This window comes from Malus sylvestris, chromosome 6 (assembly GCF_916048215.2).
Source record: "Malus sylvestris chromosome 6, drMalSylv7.2, whole genome shotgun sequence".
Lineage (NCBI taxonomy): Eukaryota > Viridiplantae > Streptophyta > Magnoliopsida > Rosales > Rosaceae > Malus > Malus sylvestris.
Genome location: NC_062265.1, coordinates 34,559,572 through 34,579,545, shown reverse-complemented (window position 1 = coordinate 34,579,545; position 19,974 = coordinate 34,559,572). Strand labels below are relative to the sequence as shown.

Below are 19,974 nucleotides of genomic sequence, written 5' to 3'. Positions count from 1 at the left end.
CCTCACTTGGTATGAATCTCTTTTCCACATTCCTAACTACATTTTGGCTTTTGAATCACTCAATTTGGTTAAGAAACGAAAAAGTTACGAAGCTTTGAAAATTGCCCAAACTTTCGGTCAAAAACCCAGTTTTCCGACGAGCACTGCTCCTTTCGAGGTGTTTTCCAGCCAAACCACGGTAATTTGGCTAGCGTGCAAGGTATCAATCTCTTCATCTCATTGAGTAATACAACTTTCATTTTTCTTTCACTTGATTTTGTTGAGTAATGAAGAAGTTATGGACGTTTGAAGTGGTGCCCAAAAACCGACCAATTCATTGGCTTGAAAACGGGTCAACCCGACCCAAGTCCTTTGAAACTAGCCCAAAACCCTTGAGCCTCCAACCTAAATAGTGACCCTTTTAAGCCCAAACCAAATTATTTACCTCAGACCCTTTTATCAATCCAATTCCAAACCCATTAATCTAAACCCATTAACTCTTTACCCTAAGCCCAACCTACCTAGAACTAACCTTAACCCAAGTCCAAAACCCTTAACCCAGAACCCCTCATAGACTAATTTCAACATCCTGAATCCATTTCCGACATTCGTTTTTCCAAATTCAATTGTTATGATATAGTTTTATTAATTGTACCCTTTATGTGCTTAGGGGCAATTATTTGTGACGTTTTTGTCTTCACTGCGTGGCTCTTTGGCGGCAAAGTATTTGTGAGTGGACCCTTTCTAAAATGCATGTTTTAATAATAGAAATGCATACATGAAAAGCATGATTTACTGAATACGTTTTATGAGAAATTGATTATCATGCTATATCGAGCTTATTTTGGAATACCATATTTTCTAGCAAATCTATGTTGTTGTAAGATATCTGATGGATGACGATATACTATTTAGAACAGGTTTTTATAACACTTCTTTATACTATATATGATGAATGAATTTATACTATAAAGATGATTTTGAGATATATGTACCTATGTTTTAGAAAGATTACGTTCAACGTTTTGTACGTACCTAGTGGTCACTATATGCATGTGTGGCAAACGATACTGATATGCCCGTTTAACAAATGATATTGTTTGGACCCGAAATGTTATTATGAGCCAAGCTCAGAAATATTCTCGGCCCAATGATGCTTATTTCGAATCTTGTCATGGGCCGGCCCTGGTTGGCCGAATCCTGTTACGAAGAGGATTATTTCGGATAAAGGTGAAATAGTGGAATCCTTGCATAATAAAGAATCTCAAAGCTAAAGTACTTGGGATTAGGAGATGAACCTGGTTTGTTTAAAGGTTTGGTTCAGATTCCTATGGAGATTAAGATTGGTCGAAGTTTAATCAGACGAGTTTGAGGAGTTCTAGTCATAATATATTTCTAGTTCGTTCATAGGGGTTCTCACTGCTATAAATAAAGGAGGGAGTGCATCATTCAAGCCTTCTCCAATTTAACACACAAACTGCCCTGCGCAAACTCTTACTCTACGCAAAACCTCTCAACAACCTTGAGATTTTTATTTTCTTTTTCCGCCAACATATCTTCAGTTAGGATAAACAACATTGTGAAGGCAACCAATGACATCTTCATTTTGGATAAACAGCACTAGAGCCATAAAATCAACCGACCGAGGAACACCTTTAGTTTGGATAAACAACACTGCTTCGAGACCAACTGGTTACCTATCCACGTCTCGGTCGACAAGGATTTTCAAGTCCTTGTTGGTAAAAGTCATCTCATCAGCCTTCTTGGCGAAGTGAAGTGTTACTAGGTTACTACATTCGGCACACTGAAAGTCAAATTTGATATTGAACTTCGTAGAACTAGCAGCCTTGTCTTCAGGCTCTAAAATCGAAAGGCTGAGACGTGTTCCTTCCTCGGTCGTAGTCGCAAGATCAAGAGGTCAGCTCGAATACATCAACACATTTTACTCCTCGGCCGAGCTTGGCCTACGAGTTAGCACGCCTTGCACATAACAAAATAACCTAGTTAGTTTATTAATTACTTGGCATGCGAGCCACGTAGGTTTGGTAGTTTTTAGGATTAACATTTTGGCATGCCTAGTGGGACCCAGTGCTAAAGCTACGAAGTTCATGACCATTGAGACATGAATAGTAAAAAAGAAAACAGGAATGGGTAAATCAACAACTAACCTTCCACCTACGGTCTAAAACCTAGATCATGATGGCCTGTCACAGGCACATAATCCTCAAGCTTCCGTCACACCGGAAAACACAAGTGCGACACGCCGAGAAAAAAACAATCAATCTCAGCGGACAGGCTTGTGATGCGGAGATCACCATCAGACCGACAAAAGGAATTTTTGTCAAATGAATAATAGAGGATTGTGACGAGGATGGTGGTGAAGCATCTGATCTACCAACTAGGTCATTTTTTTTAAGACGACTTGAGGAGCAATCTCGATAGTTTGAGCAAACGTTTAACCAAGAAATAAAAGGAATACTTGAAGAAGTACGTGGTTATAGCGCCGTCTATACTAGATTGCTCGAGGTTTTGGTTAGCAATACCCAGAATATTAGGCATGCCGATCGAGCTAGACAGCTTATTCCAAAAAACAATCCAATATCAACATTACCGGCTGAGACATGATCTGCTTGGCTTAAAATGATTGATCTGGAAAAAATGGGTGGATTAAGCAGAAAAGTGAAGGAATTCGACCGAAGAGCCGAAACGACATCTATCAATATAGTTGAGGTTCAAAAAATGATCAATTCGACTTTGAAAAAGGGGCCGCAGTTTCCAAAATTCATCCATTTGTACCCAGCTTATGTAGAAAAGTTTGAATATCCTAAAGGCTTTAAGATCCCTGATTTCAGCCTTTTTGTTGGAGAATCGTCTCTGTCCTCGTTAGAACATGTAACTTGGTTCACCATACAATGCAGAGATGTTAACAGTGATTTCCATAAACTGCGATTATTCAACTTCTCGTTGATAGGCTTGGCATTCGCGTGGTACATCAACCTCCCACCTAATTCCATCCAAAGTTGGGAGGAACTAGTCAAAAAATTTCATGAGCAATTTTATCGGCTGAGAATGGAAATGTCAGTTTCTTCATTGGCCACGATGAATCAAGCATCTGACGAGTCACCAATGGATTATCTTACAAGGTTTAAATCGGCCAGAAATTGGTGCCGAGTACCTCTCCCTGAAGTCGAATTTGTCAGGCTCGTCTTGAATAGGCTAGACATGGAATACAAAAAGAAGTTCTTGAGGGCAAACTTTCGAGATATGTATGAGCTGGCTCAACACGTCGAACAATATGATTATTTGCTCCGAGAAGAAAAGACCTCGAAGTCCTCATCTCGAGGGACGATTTATAAGAACCCTGCAGTCAGTTATGCATTGGTCGAAGTTGAAGAACCCCAATGTGTTAACATAGACGCGGCCAAGATAGTAATTAACAAACCTTATGTATGCAAGGTATTGGCTCACGCCAACTCCAAAGATATCAAAACCCGTTCGGCCAGTGTAGAAGCAGTCATTAAAACATCGAAGGTCTATACCATAGACATAACAAAGGCCGATGCCAACTTCAACCAGTTACTGATCGCGAAAATTATCAATCTTCGACCAGGACATAATATTCCAAAGGCCGATGACTTAAAAGGGAAAATTTATTGAAAATACCACAACTCAAAGAAACATACGATGAACAACTGCGTTGTGTTTCGAGATGCCATCCAAAGCTGGATCGACAATGGTAAACTCAAGTTTCCAGAAAAGAAAATGGGCGTCAACATTGACCTATTTCCTACGGCGACAATAAACATGGTAGATGCTCATCTGCCTAGGGATAAAGGAAAGGCAAAGACCGAGTTCCTCCCAATGCAATTCATCTCGAAACAGAACTCTAGGCCACAAGTAAAAATTGATTTATTCACAAACGAGCCACCTCAAGATTTAACTGAACCTGCTGTTGTCGAATCAATGTTAAGCTCTAGCGTCGAGGAAATTGAAGAGTTGGTCATCCTATTAGTCAGTACAAAGCGAACGTCGAGCCGAAAGAAAAGCTGCATCAGATAAGAATACCACAACGAATGCCCATTGCTGCACCGACGCCCTAAAAAGTGCTTGGCACATGCCAACGCCATCATGTTTTTGATAGGCTTGGTCCTCAAGTCCAAGATACTAAACCATCTTCTGCAAAAAGATGCTTTGATTTCAACACGTCATTTTATAATGAAAATTATTATGCATGTAGCTCTAGGAGCTCAAGTTCACTCTTAAACCATTGCATCTTCAGACCTCCTGAGCCGCGCGATCAGCGTTGGTATACCTATAATTCCTCCAATGGTGTGTACACAGCGCTATCCAAATCATAGAAACGTTGTCGCCAAAGAATAGACTGTATGGCCCGCCAACGAGCAACCCAGAATAACTCGGCCCTCAAATGGCAGCCGAAAGTAATGACCAACAATGAAGGAGAACGACAGCCTCCGACGATTATGATCGAATTGCTCCAGGGAAAACAGGTAGTCGATCGTGACTTTGAAACCACGATTGAGGAATTCGAAAAGCAAATCAAACTCCTTTTCTAGCCCGGAGAGATGAAAGCTCGCCTCGAGTACTTCCGGAAAAAGGCCGAGAGCAAACTTCATCCGCTACCCATACAAGAACAGTTAATCAAATTCAGACGAAATCTACGTCCACCGTTCGTCTGGGAGGCTTTAAAGTACATGAGGGAGCTTCATAAAAAGCATTCGGCTAACGACTTATAAGGTTTACCGAAAGCATACCAAGATATTATTGATCTCGTTTTGGCATGCCTAGATGCTGAACGAATCATCCAAAAAACTTCAGACACGAGGTTGAAAGTGTAAGATCCCACATTGCCCAGGGGAGTGATCCTTAAATGTATATTCCCATCCCTACTTAGCACGAGGCTTTTTGGGAGCTCACTGGCTTCCCGTTCCGTAAGAACTTTGAAGTTAAGCGAGTAGCGCACGAGAGCAATCCCATGATGGGTGACCCACTGGGAAGTTCTCGTGTGAGTTCCTAGAAACAAAACCGTGAGGGCATAGTCGGGGCCCAAAACGGACAATATTATGCTATGGTGGTAGAGTGGGCTTGGGATGTGGTGGACCCCAGGTCGAGATGTGACAGAAAGCTAGGTTCCAACATATACGTGAAGCTCGAGTCATCGATTTCGATGTAAGTTCCCTTCTCTGTCGAGGACCTCCAATATTTGTGGTACCATTTCGAAATCTTTTAAGCCGTCTCCCTTTTCGGCCTTACGGCCTACGAGACAGAACGCATCGCATGATTAGATGCTTACCTTGACCTATGAAATGCTTGAATCACATATCAAGAGTAAGCTCGTGCCATGACATAAGTCCCGGACCCAATTTCATTTTTCGACGAACCCAAGGCCAATGGATAAACCGAGAAGGCTTATATGGACATATCGCAGGAACATACCCCAGTGCCAGCCGCAGAAGACCAAGCCAACATTATCCATACGAATGACACGTCGCCAGAATGTCCGGAAGTAGATCGTGACCCAATGAGTTATTCGGTCCTTGATAACATGGAAATCAACATGGTTCATGTATTACCCGCTAAGTTCCAGCCAATCGTGTCCCAACCAAATTTCCTGGATGACGACGTGGTTGCCGAAGAAGCCACACAAGTTGATTTTGTGGCCACTGAAGAGATTGAGCTGACCACAAAGGAAGACAAACTCAAAGCAGCTCTTGTGAAGTTGTTTCCTTGTTCTTCTTCGGCCAACCTTCATCATTTGAAGCCGTTGTATGTTTCAACTTACATCGAATGATATCCAGTTTCCAAAATCTGTGTTGACTGCAGAGCAACGGTCAACATCATGCTTGTTTTCATCATGAAAGCACTACGTCGTTCTAGCGACGAACTTATTCCATCAGGAATCACCATAAGTAGCTTCGTCAGTGATAAGTCCCAAAGCAAAGGGGCATACCATCTTAAAGACTGAACCGGTCTAATTCACAACTACCAATCAATGGGAAATTTTTAAAGAAATACTATGCAATTACTTGGGAGATGCAAGAATAAAAAGTTCACTTCATTAATTTTGCAAAAAGGTGTACATGTGAAGTTACAAAAGATTCATACAGTTGATTACTAAACTTAAAATCCTAAGGTGTCGAAGGAATGAAGGCTTTAAGAGCGGCCTTCAGTTCTAACCACCTTACTTCACCCATTGTGATTTCGGCTTGTCTTGTTTTGTTATTAAGCTGAAGTTGCTGTATCTGCTTTGCGCCAGCCATGAAGTCTGTTAGTCAAGCCCTATTCGCTTCAAATTCCTTTTCGAGTTCTGAAGCAAAAGCTGACCTTTGTCGTTGAAGTTCGGCAATTTGATGATCAAGGCCGGCCATCCATGTTTTCTTTGCTTTTATGGCCTTAACCTCCGGCCGACGGGCTTCATGAGCTATCTTTGCAGCCTTTAGTTTATCCTCGCCCCACTTTCAAAAGTAGTAAAGTACTGCCGAGTTTACTCAAGGATATTGGATAAATGGACGACATTTTTGGTGATCAGCAAGCCACCGGTGCAAGATCGTTCAGGCACTCTCCTACAGAGTTGAGGCCTTTACATTGAAGGACTTGTAAGGTCAAAATGGATAGAAGTTCCTGCAACTTGGCGAAGACATTGGATTCGACCGCTGGCGTGGAAGGCTCGGCCGACGTGGCAGATGGCCCAGCTACTGTAGAAGTACTTGAGAGGAGAATGTCGAGCTCGACTTCCCATGAATGCTGCGCATGAAAAGATTTTAGGAAAAAGGAAACTCATAAAGAAGATAACAGAGAAAATTTGTTTTAGACCTGCCGAGATGAGACTTCGGCCATGTCCCCTAGTTCATTGCTCGAACCTAGAGAGCTTAATGGCCGAGCCCAATGTTTAAGATTGCTTCTCAATTCATGCAACCGTTGAAGGTTATCTATGTTCGCGGCTACTGAGGTGGCCAGGAAATATAGATAACACCATTTGGCGCATAGAATTTTCGATGAAACGAGTAATTAGGTACTTGACATTTAATATTTTTTGGTTTAGAATTCTAAAGCAGGAAGTTAATAGAATGATAATGAAGGTTCTTACAAAGGCCGAAGTAACCTTCTGTGGAGTAATGCTGAGATTCTGATCTTGGGGATGAATCGGCGTTTCTGCTGTCACTTCCGTCTCGACAGTAGGTACCGCTTCATGCCCCGCGTTTGCTTTGACAGCAGGAGAGTTGACTTGGCCAGCCATTTCGATCACCAGCTAAGGAATGGTGGGTGGCAGTTCGGCCAGTTGGGGGCACTTCACCAACAAAGGTTATTTGCTCTCGTCCTTCTAGACAAAAAAATGTTGTTCATTAGTTGGGAGGTCCAATTAAATAGAAAAATTACTAACAAAAATGGTCGTACCTTTTCTTTGACGACGATTATTGGTTTCTTTTTTAGATTTGGGGATGGGTTATTCTTAGCCAGAGTGGCCACCTTCCCACAGCAACAGCTATTGAGCCAACTGCAGGAGTAACAATCGGTCCTTGAATTGCAGGACCCTCGACCAATGGAACGACGACTGGTTCGACCACGGATGGAACAGTAGGGGGAACTTAAGTCGTTTGGTCCATCAGAGAGCAGTTGCCCTTGTTGTTTGACTTGAAATCACAAGAATACCTCGATCCCCCTTCTTTGGTTTCTTTTTTATGCGTTTTTTGGGTGGGGCAACGTTACCAACCGCTCCTATCTCTGGTTGAGGTCGTTTGCTTGGTGTGATTGGTATAGTAGTGGCCGCCATTGGAGTATGAGAGGCCGTAGGAGCTTGAACAGTTGCAGCTTTCTTTGGAGGGGCATGCTTCTTTTTCGCTGCAACCGTCGTGGCCGTGTTGGCATGCTTTATTGGACAACTCACTGAAAATAAACTCAAGTTAGGATGAAAGTTTTTGAGCAAGAAATAGAAATAAATAAATGACGTATACCTTGGGCTGTTTCTTTGGATTTTGGGGTGGGAGCTTCCTTTGGATGATCGTCGAAGACCTTTTAGACAATATCTTCGACCGGCATGCTAAAGAACTCTTGGATGTATGTGTCCCACCAATCAGCAAATGTGCTAGTGCTGTGAGTTTCAGGGACGTTCGGCCAAAGGTGGAATTTCATGCACCTTTCTTGAAATTCTCGCTCGGCCTCTTTACATTATTTCTCTGACAAACCAGAGATGCGTTCTCGACTTAGAAGAGAGTGGGAAGTAAGTAGAGGTACAGGGCAGCCTTAGAGGTAGCCAAGTTGTCGAGCGGTAAAGTGGGGGTGGTAGATTTCTCAACTCTCTTGCCGAGCATCACAACCAAGATGAAGGTCACGAGTTAGCATGATCGCCCTCTATTTTTGTCGAAGATCAGTGTCTTCGGTCTCATCCTATGCTGAGGATGGAAGCTTGATGGAGGAAGGGTACTCATGACGATGACAGATGAGGAATTCAGCGTTAGAAAGATCTTCTAGGCCGATGAAGTACTTGAAAACTTCCTCGGCCGAGTGAGGAAAAGTTGGTCTAAAGACCAATTGAAGACCTAACGCTTCAGAAGACTTGAAGCTGGGGATTTATGGCCTCAAAGAGGCGAAGTAAACTTGCAACTAGAGCTGGAAAACCCAGAGTGGGCCGTTTTGGTGCGGATCAATTTTGGCAACGATCGCTTCGGCCAGGCAGCGCATGAGGTTGGCGAGGATGACCGAACTAAGAGCTAGGGTGTGAACACTGGCCAGGGCTTCGGCCACTTGCATGTTTTCAATCAAACACTTATTTGACTTAGTACAAATAATAAATTGGTTGTACCAATAAAATTGGAAGGCTTTATGTTCTCCATTTCGTAGATCTTCCTCCCCTCGGTCAGCAAAGTGTTGGATAATAGTGTTATGGTTGAATAAGTTCTTATGCATCTTCTGAACTTCTTCTTTTGGGGCTTCTTGGTCATTCTTCTTTAAGGCTTCGACGGCACGTTCGTCGAATAATGATTTAAGGTTCAAGTCAAATTGATATCCAGGAAGAACAACATCAACTGGAAACCATATGGAGAAGTGCCAAGGATGGCTGATATGTCGAGCATGGTCAGGCCAATGGGGCCGAAGGGAAGTACCATTGTGTTGGTGGCCAAGCACCAAAAACTCAAGGCTGCCATGAGAAGCTGTCGGTCTATGACAATTTCAACAGTCGAGAGCTTGATGGCATCATAAATGCCAAGAGTTTTCCACTTCGTGCTAAAAAACTTTTCCATTCGTTCGACCCAAGCTGCCCATGCTGCTGTGGTCGAAGGCCAAGCTCCTTGAGGCCTGGTCGAATCCCACTTCGACCACTCATACCCCTGGAGTAAGGGTTTCAAGCAGTGGGTCTTGAGCATTTCGGTAATGGCCTTTTGAACGACGTCCTTGAAAAGCGGTCCTAAGATCTGATGGGTGGCTTCTGAGTCACTTGCAAACCGTAGGGTCTTGATGGCATTTTGATCGATGAAGTCATCGCATTTGGCGCACTCCTTAGAAAGCTTAGTAATAAAGGTGTTGGAGACCATTGTTGAATATTCGAGAAATTTTTTGGGACTAGGAAGTTTTCTGGATTTCGAAATCTTCTGGGCTGTGAGAACAAATGGCAATAAGGATTCGAGAATTTTGAAATCGTAAAGTTTGAATGAAGGAGAGTTGGGTATTTATAGGCATTTTTGGAGGAAGATCAACATTTTTGTTTTGAAATGGGGATGAAATCGATCGGATGATTTGGAAATCATGATGGATATTCAACGAATCCAAGTGAAAGAACCGGAAAATTCACGGATCGAGATTGCACGATGGCATGTGACGGCGACTTAATGGTGAAAAGACATTTGAGTGTCCGCATGTCTTAAAAAGGCCAAAAACTCGCAAATCAAGGTTGCAATGATGATGTATGGTAGAAAGTTTATTTATAAGGGGGCGTTTTAGTATCAAATGTCATCATTCAAGACAAACATGCCAAGGAGATGCCGAGTGGCAGGAAGTCTGACGAGTTTGAGATTGTGTAGTCATACCTCATAAATGTGTATGAGTGGTTGGGATTTTCAAGGTTTTTTAGGGATATACTGAAAGATTTGTTTCACTTTTTCAAGGTTGATGCTCAGCCATGTGTTTTAGGTTGAAGAAGTGAAACAAAGGGGCAATGTTTGGACCCAAAATGTTATTTTCGGTCGAGCTCAGAAATATTCTCGGCCCAATGATGCTTATTTCAAATTTTATCATGGGCTGGCCCTGTCGAGATTGGCCGAATCCTGTTATGAATGGGATTATTTCGGATAAAGGTGAAGTAGTCGAATCCTTGTATAATAAGGAGTCTCAAAGCTAAAGTACTTGGGATTAGGAGATGAACTTGGTTTGTTTAAAGGTTTGGTTCAAAGTCCTATGGAGATTAGGATTGGTCGAAGTTTAACCAAACGGGTTTGAAGAGTTCTGGTCATAATATATTTCTAGTTCAGCCATAGGGGCTATCACTGCTATAAATAGAGGAGGGAGTGCATCATTCAAGCCCTCTCCAATTCAACACACAAACTGTCATGCTCAAACTCTCGCTCTACGTGAAACCTCTCAACAACCTTGATATTTTTATTTTATTTTTCTACCAACACATCTTTAGTTTGGATAAACAGCATTATGAAGGCAACCAGTGACATCTTCAGTTTGGATAAACATCACTGGAGCCGTAGAATCAGCAGATCGATGAACACCTTCAGTTTGTATAAACAACACTTCTTCGAGACCAACTGGTTACCTATCCAAGTCTCGGTCGACAAGGATTTTCGAGTCCTTGTTGGTAGATGTCATCTCATCAGCCTTCTCGGCGAAGTGAGATGTTACTAGGTTACTACATTCGGCACACTAAGAGTCGAATTTGATATTGAATTTCGCAGAACTAGCAGCATTGTCTTCAGGCTCTAGAACTCAAAGGCCAATACGTGTTCCTTCCTCGGCCGCAGTCACAAGATTAAGAAGTCAGCAGCGAGCTTAACGCAATATCAACACATTTTACTCCTTAGCCGAGCTTGGCCGACGAGTTGGCACACCCCGCACACAACAAAAGGACATAGTTAGTTTATTAATTACTCGGCCTGCATGCCATATAGGCTTGATAGTTTTTAGGATCAACAGATACTGATATGCCTGTTTGACAAATGATATACATGCATGTTTGGCAAATGATACTATTATGCCTATTTGGCAAGTGATATATATGCTTGTTTGGCAAATGAAGAGTTTTGATACTGTTACTGATACTGATACAACTAGTTAGCACTTTATACGACATATGTTTTATGAAAGGTTTTATGGGATGCTATGGTTTTCGAAAAAACCTATTACATATTAGACTATTGATGTTTTCATAAAATTTTGGGGGTTAGTATGTTGGTAACTATTTCAGTGTGTGTGTGTGTGTATATATATATATATCAACTTGGTCCACTCATGTTTGTTTTGCGCTCCCTTAGGATTTAGATTTGAGACGTATGATCCCAACATCAAAACACTTCCGTATCGGCATCTTCGAGTCCTCTCGGTGTAGGACCCATTCCTTGTTCATTCAATTTTTATATTATTTCTTTTAGTGTTCTAGATTAGATATGTGCTTTGAACACGTTCCTCTTGACATATTAATTATATTTAAATTTATAAAGTCCTATTTAATTCTTGTTCTCATGCATTCTAAATTGCTTGCGTCACATTCGGGTATCGGCCAGCACGTGACCAACCCGATATCTCGAGGACATTGGGACTGGAGCGTGTCAGTTTAAATATGATTACCCTGTGGACAGTATGAGGGTCGTTAGAATGGGGCCCCGAGCCCGTCAATCCAAAATTCCAACAATTTCAATTAGCCTATGTTCAATACTTACTCAGTAAGATATGTCACGATCAAATGACTATAAATGTGTAGGAATATTTAAGAAGAATAAATCTTAGGATAAAAGTTGTACCTCCGGTCAAGAGCCTGCACCAAGTTCTTCATATTTCCAACTAGAAGAGCGAAAGCCAAGACACCTAGGGCAATGCAGCCAATTATAAAAAGGACTTCCCAACCAAAATAGCTCGGAACTAGATTTCCAGCCACGGTACCGAGTGTCTGCTTAATGTAAATGACATGGTTATTTTCAATCAGCTTTGTAATGAGACCATGCCAAAACAAGATTATGATGGACAATTAACTTAACTGAGTATAAAGTAAGAATTGTACAGTTATTTTAAATGATTTGTGGCCAAAAGAAGGGACAAATGGAAGCGATACCTGGAATCCCCAAAACAATCCGTACACATATCTAGTGACTATACTCTTTTGTGTTGTAAGAGAGGCAGTTTGGTAGTAAACTCCGTAAGTATAGCCACTTGAAGTTAAACACGCACTAGCATTCGCATTGTTTATCCAGCTATCACGTGATGGATTATCTACTCCAGAATCTCCAAATTCATTTCCACGCCCACAATCTATGAAGCTCAGACACCCATTAATTCCAGATATACCGCAGGCATCTCGAAAACATTGATTAACCCTCTGGGACAAGAAAGAGGGTAAGTAAGTGAATGATTGATTAACCCTCGACATTATTTGAAAGTCACGATATTATCCATTACAAATACAACAATGAAAAAAAAGAACTATCATATTAAAAGATCCTTTAATAAGAGGGATTCTTATTTTTTTTTTTTAATGGGGATTAGGTGTGGGGCCCACTCCACATCGAATTTCAACGATCCGAACGCCGATTTTGCTAGTCTCGATTGATAGATCATCTTTGCAAAAATTCAATTCAATCCGAAACCATTTGCCTATTTAATTATCAATATCAAATTTCATTGTTTCTTATATAACAAAGTATTCGTTCATTTCTTTAAACCCAATTAGATGTCTTAAACATTTCCGATTTGGCTAATATTTTGCAAGGATGATCTATGAGGTACAACTTGAAAAATAAACAGTTCGAATCATTAAAGTTCGATGTGGTGTGGACTCTACAACTAATCCTCATTTTTATAAAAAAATGACCATCCTTTCCCATAAAGATTTCCATCATATTAAATCATAATATTGCAAGTTTAAGCAAATAGATAAAGATGCAATTTTTCCCATTTTCGCAGGCATGAAAAGTTATCACCAAGTCTGCTTCCTTGCTTGACAAAAAGGTGAGAAGAGATTGTATATGGACCTTGAATAATTCTGGACATGCAAAATGAAGACACACGAGGAACATAAACATGTATATCGCAGGAAACTTCCGAGAGTTAAGAATAAAACCTTTTCCACCCACCTGTAGCCCCATGAGGTACCAGCACGATCCAACAATGTGGCTAGCCAACACAAAAATGAGAATATTTATTACAAAATTTGCCCCCGCTGACTCAAATATGAAGCCACTTGGAGTCTGACCAGCGAGCAGAGGCAGAAACCTAAATAACCTGGGAATATACTGAACAAGAACTGAAGCACGTAAAAGATTTTTTGCATAATTTGCTCTTAATCCCAAGTTGTCTGGTAGAACTAACAGTATTATGATCTGCAAACAATATAAAGAACAACTTACCACATGGGAAGCAAAGATGTGCTTACATTAGACAGAAAAAGTCGCAATGTCATGTTAGTGTATTAATAGATATATTGACAGATGCATACAATTTAGGGTAGATTGAGAGGGCAGCAGGCAGGGGTTATCACCCTCCCTCGGCAAAGCCACTGAAAAACAGTTTTCTTCCATGGCAAAGAGCAATGAGAAACTTGTTGAATTCTAATCTAGTCTTGGGACGAGTCCAGCCCATGTTGAAAAGGCAATACAAAAAGATTCATACAAATGCTAGATAATCTAGCAAGAAGCATGTCGGTGAATACATAGGAAATGCTAGAGAATTCTAGCACCAAAGTCGGTGCATCATGCATGCATATTAATATGCTAGACAATTCTAGCATTTTAGATTATTAAGTCGGCAAGGATGTTTGATGAATTGTTATAGAAAACTCTAGAATAATTAAAACTTGTGGCTAGGAGGAACTTAGTCCAATTGCACCGACTTGGTGAGTCGGTTATTGCTTACCTATAAATTTAGGTGTGTGTGTGTGTGTTGCAATGTAGCAAGAAGAAGTGAGAGCAAGTAAGAGAGCAAGAAGTGTGAGAGTGTGAGAGTGTTTGAGTGTTTCCTCTTGTACTAAGTTTGTGAGTGAATAAAAATCTCGTGTAATACATTGAGTGTTCTTTCTTTCTCTTGCCTATTAATTCCGCTGCATTACATTCTTCTTTGTGAGATAAACATCTCCAAAGTAGTGAAGTCTTTTTAAGCCCCAACAAAGTGGTATCAGAGCTATGGCTGGCAACGCTATGGCAGCCTTCCAAATTCCAGTGCTCGACAACAACAACTTCGATAATTGGAGTATCAAAATGAAAGCCCTTTTGGGAGCACACGATGTATGGGAAGTCGTGGAGAAATGCTACACTGAGCCAGAAGATGAAGCTACTCTGTCCCAACCCCAGAAGGAAAGTTTGAAAGATTCAAGAAAGAGAGACGAGAAGGCTCTCTACCTCATCTACCAAACATTAGATGACAATGGCTTTGAGAAGGTCTCGAGTGCAACCTCTGCCAAGCAAGCATGGGAGAAGCTTCAAACCTCTTACAAAGGAGCCGAACAAGTGAAAAAGGTTCGTCTTCAAGTACTAAGAGGTGAGTTCGAATCTCTACAAATGAAAGGGTCTGAATCAATCTCTGATTATTTTTCAAGAGTCTTAGCCGTTTCCAATCAATTAAAAAGAAACGGAGAAAAGTTAGAAGATGTTAGAATTATGGAGAAGATACTACGCTCGTTGGACCCCAAGTTCGAGCACATTGTCGCGACGATTGAAGAAACAAAAAACTTGGAAGAAATTAGTATAGAGCAATTAATGAGTTCGTTACAAGCATATGAAGAGAAACATAAGAAGAGGTAAGGGAATGATGAGCATCTCCTCAAGACACATGTCCAGCCAAAGAAGAAAGAAGAAAGCTTGGACAATGAGAGAAACCAGTACGAAAGAAGTCGTGGTTGAGGTCGCGGACGTGGACGTGGTTGGAACTTCAACAACCATAGCAACTACGAAAGAGGAGAAAGCTCAATAAAAGGTCGTGGAAGAGGGCGCTCAAACTTGAGGTATGCAAAATCTCAAGTTCAATGCTACAACTGTCAAAAGTTTGGGCATTATGCTTGGGAATGTTGAGCTTTAAGCAACAAGCCTGATGAGAAAGTCAATTATGTGAAAGAAGAGAAAGAAGATAATGGCATTGTGCTACTAGCATGCAAGAACAATGATGGAGACCAAGACTATACATGGTACCTTGACACCGGCGCTAGCAACCACATGTGCGGAAGAAGAAGCATGTTCGTAGAGCTCAATGAATCGGTGAGTGGCAACGTTTCTTTTGGAGACGAATCCAAAATACCCGTCAAAGGAAAAGGTAACATCCTTATTCCCCTAAAAAATGGCGGTCACCAATTAATTTCAAATGTCTACTACGTGCCTAATATGAAAAGCAACATTTTGAGCTTGGGATAACTCTTAGAAAAAGGTTATGAAATTCACATGAAAAATTATAGCATTTTTCTTAGATATGACAAAGGAAGATTAATTGCCAAGGTGAAAATGTCAAAGAATAGGATGTTTCCTATGAACATTCAAAACGATGTTGCAAAGTGTCTCAAGATATGTTACAAAGACACATCCTGGCTTTGGCATCTTCATTTTGTGCATCTTAACTTTGGGGGACTGGAGTTATTATCCAAGAACAAGATGGTGAGAGGCTTACCGTGCATCAGTCGCCCTGATCAAGCTTGCGAAGGATGTTTACTTGGGAAACAGTTCAGGAAAAGCTTTCCAAAGGAGTCGACCACAAAAGCCTAGAAGCCACTCGAGCTCATTCACACCGATGTGTGCGGTCCAATAAAACCAAGCTCTTTGGGTAAAAATAATTATTTCCTTATCTTCATTGATGATTTTTCAAGGAAAACCTGGGTGTATTTCTTAAAGCAGAAATCAGAGGTATTTGGAGCATTCAAGAAGTTCAAAGCTGCTGTAGAGAAAGAAAGTGGTTGCAAGATCAAAGTCATGAGATCTGATCAAGGAGGAGAATTCACTTCAAAGGAGTTTCAAGAATTCTGTGAAGCAAATGGAATTCATCGACCTTTGACAGTTCCAAGATCCCCTCAACAAAATGGTGTGGCGGAAAGAAAAAATCGAACCATCCTCGACATGGCTCAAAGCATGCTCAAAAGCAAGAGATTGCCTAAGGAGTTGTGGGCAGAAGCGGTAGCATGTGCTATCTACCTATCCAATCGGTCTCCAACAAGAAGTGTGTGGGGAAAGACTCCACAAGAAGCATGGAGTGGAAGAAAACCAGGTATCTCTCATCTAAGAATTTTTGGAAGCATAGCCCATGTACATGTACCAGACGAGAGGAGAACCAAACTCGACGACAAAAGTGAGAAGTTCATCTTCATCGGCTACGATTTAAATTCAAAAGGCTATAAACTGTATAATCCAAACATTGGGAAAATGGTGACCAGTCGAGACGTGACGTTCGATAAAGAAGGAGAATGAAATTTTTGCTCTCATGCAGATGATCTTCACTTCTTTCCTCAGCTTGAAGAAGAGAATGAACAAGGGATGATGGAGCAAGCAAGAGAGGTTCAACAAGAATCCACTACTCCACCTGCTTCACCAACATCAACCAATCATGGTAATTCACCAGCATCAGCATCATCAAGTGAAAGTCTAAATGAAAGAGAAGTATCACGTACAAGAAGTCTACGAGATCTTTATGAGGTAGCTGAAAGACTCGATAATCCTACACTTTTCTGTCTCTCTGATTGTGAACTAGTTGACTTCCAAGAAGCAATTGAAGATACTAAGTGGAGGAAAGCAATGGATGAAGAAATTAAAGCAATCCAGAAGAACGATACATGGGAACTCGCTATTCTTCCGAAATGACATAAAGTCATCGGAGTCAAGTGGGTGTATAAGACAAAGAAGAATGCCAATGGAGAGGTTGAAAGATACAAGGCGAGACTCGTGGCGAAGGGCTATAGTCAAAGAGCCAGAATCGACTATGATGAGGTATTTGCACCCGTTGCTCGGTTGGAAACTATACGATTACTAATTTCTTTGGCAGCTCAAAACAAATGGAAGATTCAACAAATGGATGTGAAATCCGCTTTCCTAAATGGAGTCCTTAAAGAAGAAGTCTACATTCAGCAATCACCAGGCTATGAAATCAAAGAGCATAAAGACAAAGTTTTGAAGCTGAAGTAAGCCCTCTATGGGTTAAAACAAGCTCCACGAGCATGGAATAGTCGCATTGACAAGTACTTCCAAGAAAACAACTTCACCAAGTGCCCTCATGAACATGCTCTCTACGTCAAAGTCAAAGATGGAGATATTCTAATTGTGTGCTTATATGTGGATGATCTAATCTTCACCGGAAGTAATCCAAGCATGTATGAAGAGTTCAAAAGAGTGATGACCAAAGAATTCGAGATGACCGACATCGGGATGATGGCATACTACCTAGGCATTGAAGTCAAGCAGAACAAAGAAGGCATTTTCATCTCCCAAGAAAGCTACACAAAGGAGATACTGAAAAAGTTCAAAATGGACGACTGCAAGCCCATAAGCACACCAGTGGAGTGTGGAGTCAAACTAACCAAGCATGACGAAGGAGAAAGTGTAGATCTAACATTTTCAAGAGTTTAGTTGGAAGCTTGCGCTACTTGACTTGCACAAGACCAGATATTCTCTATGCCGTCGGATTAGTCAGTTGCTACATGGAGAATCCCACAACTACACATTTGAAGACAGCTAAAAGAATTCTTCGATACCTTAAAGGTACTGTTAACTTTGGCTTGTTCTATTTAAGTTCTAGTAACTACAAACTTGTTGGATATAGCGACAGTGATTGGGCAGGAGATTCCGACGACAGAAAAAACACTACTGGATTTGTGTTCTTCATGGGAGACACTGCATTCACATGGATGTCAAAGAAGCAACCGATTGTCACTCTCTCTACCTGCGAAGCTGAATACGTAGCTGCTACCTCTTGTGTCTGTCATGCAATCTGGCTAAGAAACTTGCTGAAAGAATTAAGCATGCCACAAGAAGAGCCAACAGAGATTTATGTCGATAACAAGTCTGCAATAGCTCTAGCAAAGAATTCAGTATTCCATGACAGGAGCAAACACATAGATACCCGCTATCATTACATAAGAGAGTGTATTGCAAGAAAGGATGTGCAAGTGGAATACGTGAAGTCTCAAGACCAAGTCGCCGACATATTCACCAAGCCACTCAAACAAGAAGACTTTGTCAGATTAAGAAACTCAATCGGCATCACAAGACAAGATTAAGGGGGGGATGTTGAATTCTAATCTAGTCTTGGGACGAGTCCAGCCCATGTTGAAAAGGCAATACAAGATTCATACAAATGCTAGATAATTCTAGCAAGAAGCATGTTGGTGAATACATAGGAAATGCTAGAGAATTCTAGCACCAAAGTCGGTGCATCATGCATGCATATTAATATGCTAGACAATTCTAGCATTTTAGATTATTAAGTCGGCAAGGATGTTTGATGAATTGTTATAGAAACTCTAGAATAATTAAAACTTGTGGCTAGGAGGAACTTAGTCCAATTGCACCGACTTGGTGAGTCGGTTATTGCTTGCCTATAAATTTAGGTGTGTGTGTGTGTGTTGCAATGTAGCAAGAAGAAGTGAGAGCAAGTAAGAGAGCAAGAAGTGTGAGAGTGTGAGAGTGTTTGAGTGTTTCCTCTTGTACTAAGTTTGTGAGTGAATAAAAATCTTGTGTAATACATTGAGTGTTCTTTCTTTCTCTTGCCTATTAATTCCGCTGCATTACATTCTTCTTTGTGAGATAAACGTCTCCAAAGTAGTGAAGTCTTTTTAAGCCCCAACAAAACTTGCTTGAACTATTAAATGGATGTAAAAAAATACCACTAAAGCAAGGGAAACCAATAATACAGAATATCATGCTCGTGTTTGTGTGTATGTGTGTGTGTGTGTGTGAGAGAGAGAGAGAGAGAGAGAGAGAGAGAGAGAGAGAGAGAGAGAGAGAGAGAGAGAGAGAGAGAGAGAGAGAGAGAGAGAGGGAGAGAGAGAGTTTACCTGAGGCAGCGGTAATACAGCAAAAAAGTCTAGTAGCAAATATCCTTGAAGGTAATTCAGAGCGATTTTCTTCGGATGGTCAACTAAATCGCCAGCACCAACCCCCCTAGACTCAGGACCCACATAAGCCAATCTAAACTGCGGAGAGAGGGGGAGAGAGATTCATTTATCTGTCAAGGGTTGAGACTAATCAACCTACCTCATCCACAACATTTATTTAACTTCTAAATGCGATCTGAATGTATGAGAGGGAAGGAAATCTTACCTGAAGGAGTATGTGCATTAGGTATATGAAATCAGTCATGCTTCTGAAAATCACAAGTCTTGTCGTCAAAGGCCAATCAAGAACTATACAGTTCTTATCCTGCATTCAAAGACGGGGAAATCAAGCTCAAAGGGAAGCAACATCACAACGAAGTGAACTAAAAAAATATCTCATCTTCTCCATAGAAATCTATCATTACAAATAAATACCTAAAGTGTGTAAATTGGAAAACCAAACTAGTTCTCGGCTAACTGATAGTTCCAAACTAAATCATAAAATGACAAGGAAGAACCAAGGAAATACCTGGTCAACGAGCAGCAGGAAGAAAAACAGTGGGTCTACAAAAATTGATATTATGCAAGAAATGACGAAAAACGTATCCCATTGTTGCACCACTTTAGCATGAGGGTTCATAACTCCAGGTATATATGGACGCAGAAAAGAGAAGAAACTCCTTGCACTGCCTTTGGCATCCCCATACAGAGCACTATAAAACTACAAACAGTTGACGATAAAAGAAATATGCATAAGTTTCTTGGAGTGC

General features: G+C 41.0%; 2 protein-coding genes across 3 annotated transcripts in view; both read right to left on the bottom strand.

Annotated features, from left to right (window-relative positions):
• Positions 1-19,974, bottom strand: part of LOC126627206 (probable cyclic nucleotide-gated ion channel 20, chloroplastic) — a 61,649-nt gene that overhangs the window by 4,800 nt on the left and 36,875 nt on the right. For both annotated transcript variants that reach the window (XM_050296657.1, XM_050296658.1), the window contains exons 3-8: positions 19,734-19,925; positions 19,431-19,529; positions 19,166-19,303; positions 13,281-13,526; positions 12,263-12,526; positions 11,955-12,100 (exon numbers count right to left, since the gene is read on the bottom strand). In XM_050296657.1, the coding sequence (XP_050152614.1) occupies positions 11,955-12,100; positions 12,263-12,526; positions 13,281-13,526; positions 19,166-19,303; positions 19,431-19,529; positions 19,734-19,925 (1,085 nt within the window). The remainder of the gene's footprint in view (positions 1-11,954; positions 12,101-12,262; positions 12,527-13,280; positions 13,527-19,165; positions 19,304-19,430; positions 19,530-19,733; positions 19,926-19,974) is intronic.
• LOC126627207 (uncharacterized) lies at positions 5,947-7,285 on the bottom strand. Its single transcript, XM_050296659.1, has 2 exons — positions 7,085-7,285; positions 5,947-6,741 (listed from the first exon to the last, which is right to left on the bottom strand). The coding sequence occupies exons 1-2, from the start codon at positions 7,232-7,234 to the stop codon at positions 6,523-6,525; spliced, it is 369 nt and encodes a 122-aa protein (XP_050152616.1). The 5' UTR covers positions 7,235-7,285; the 3' UTR covers positions 5,947-6,522.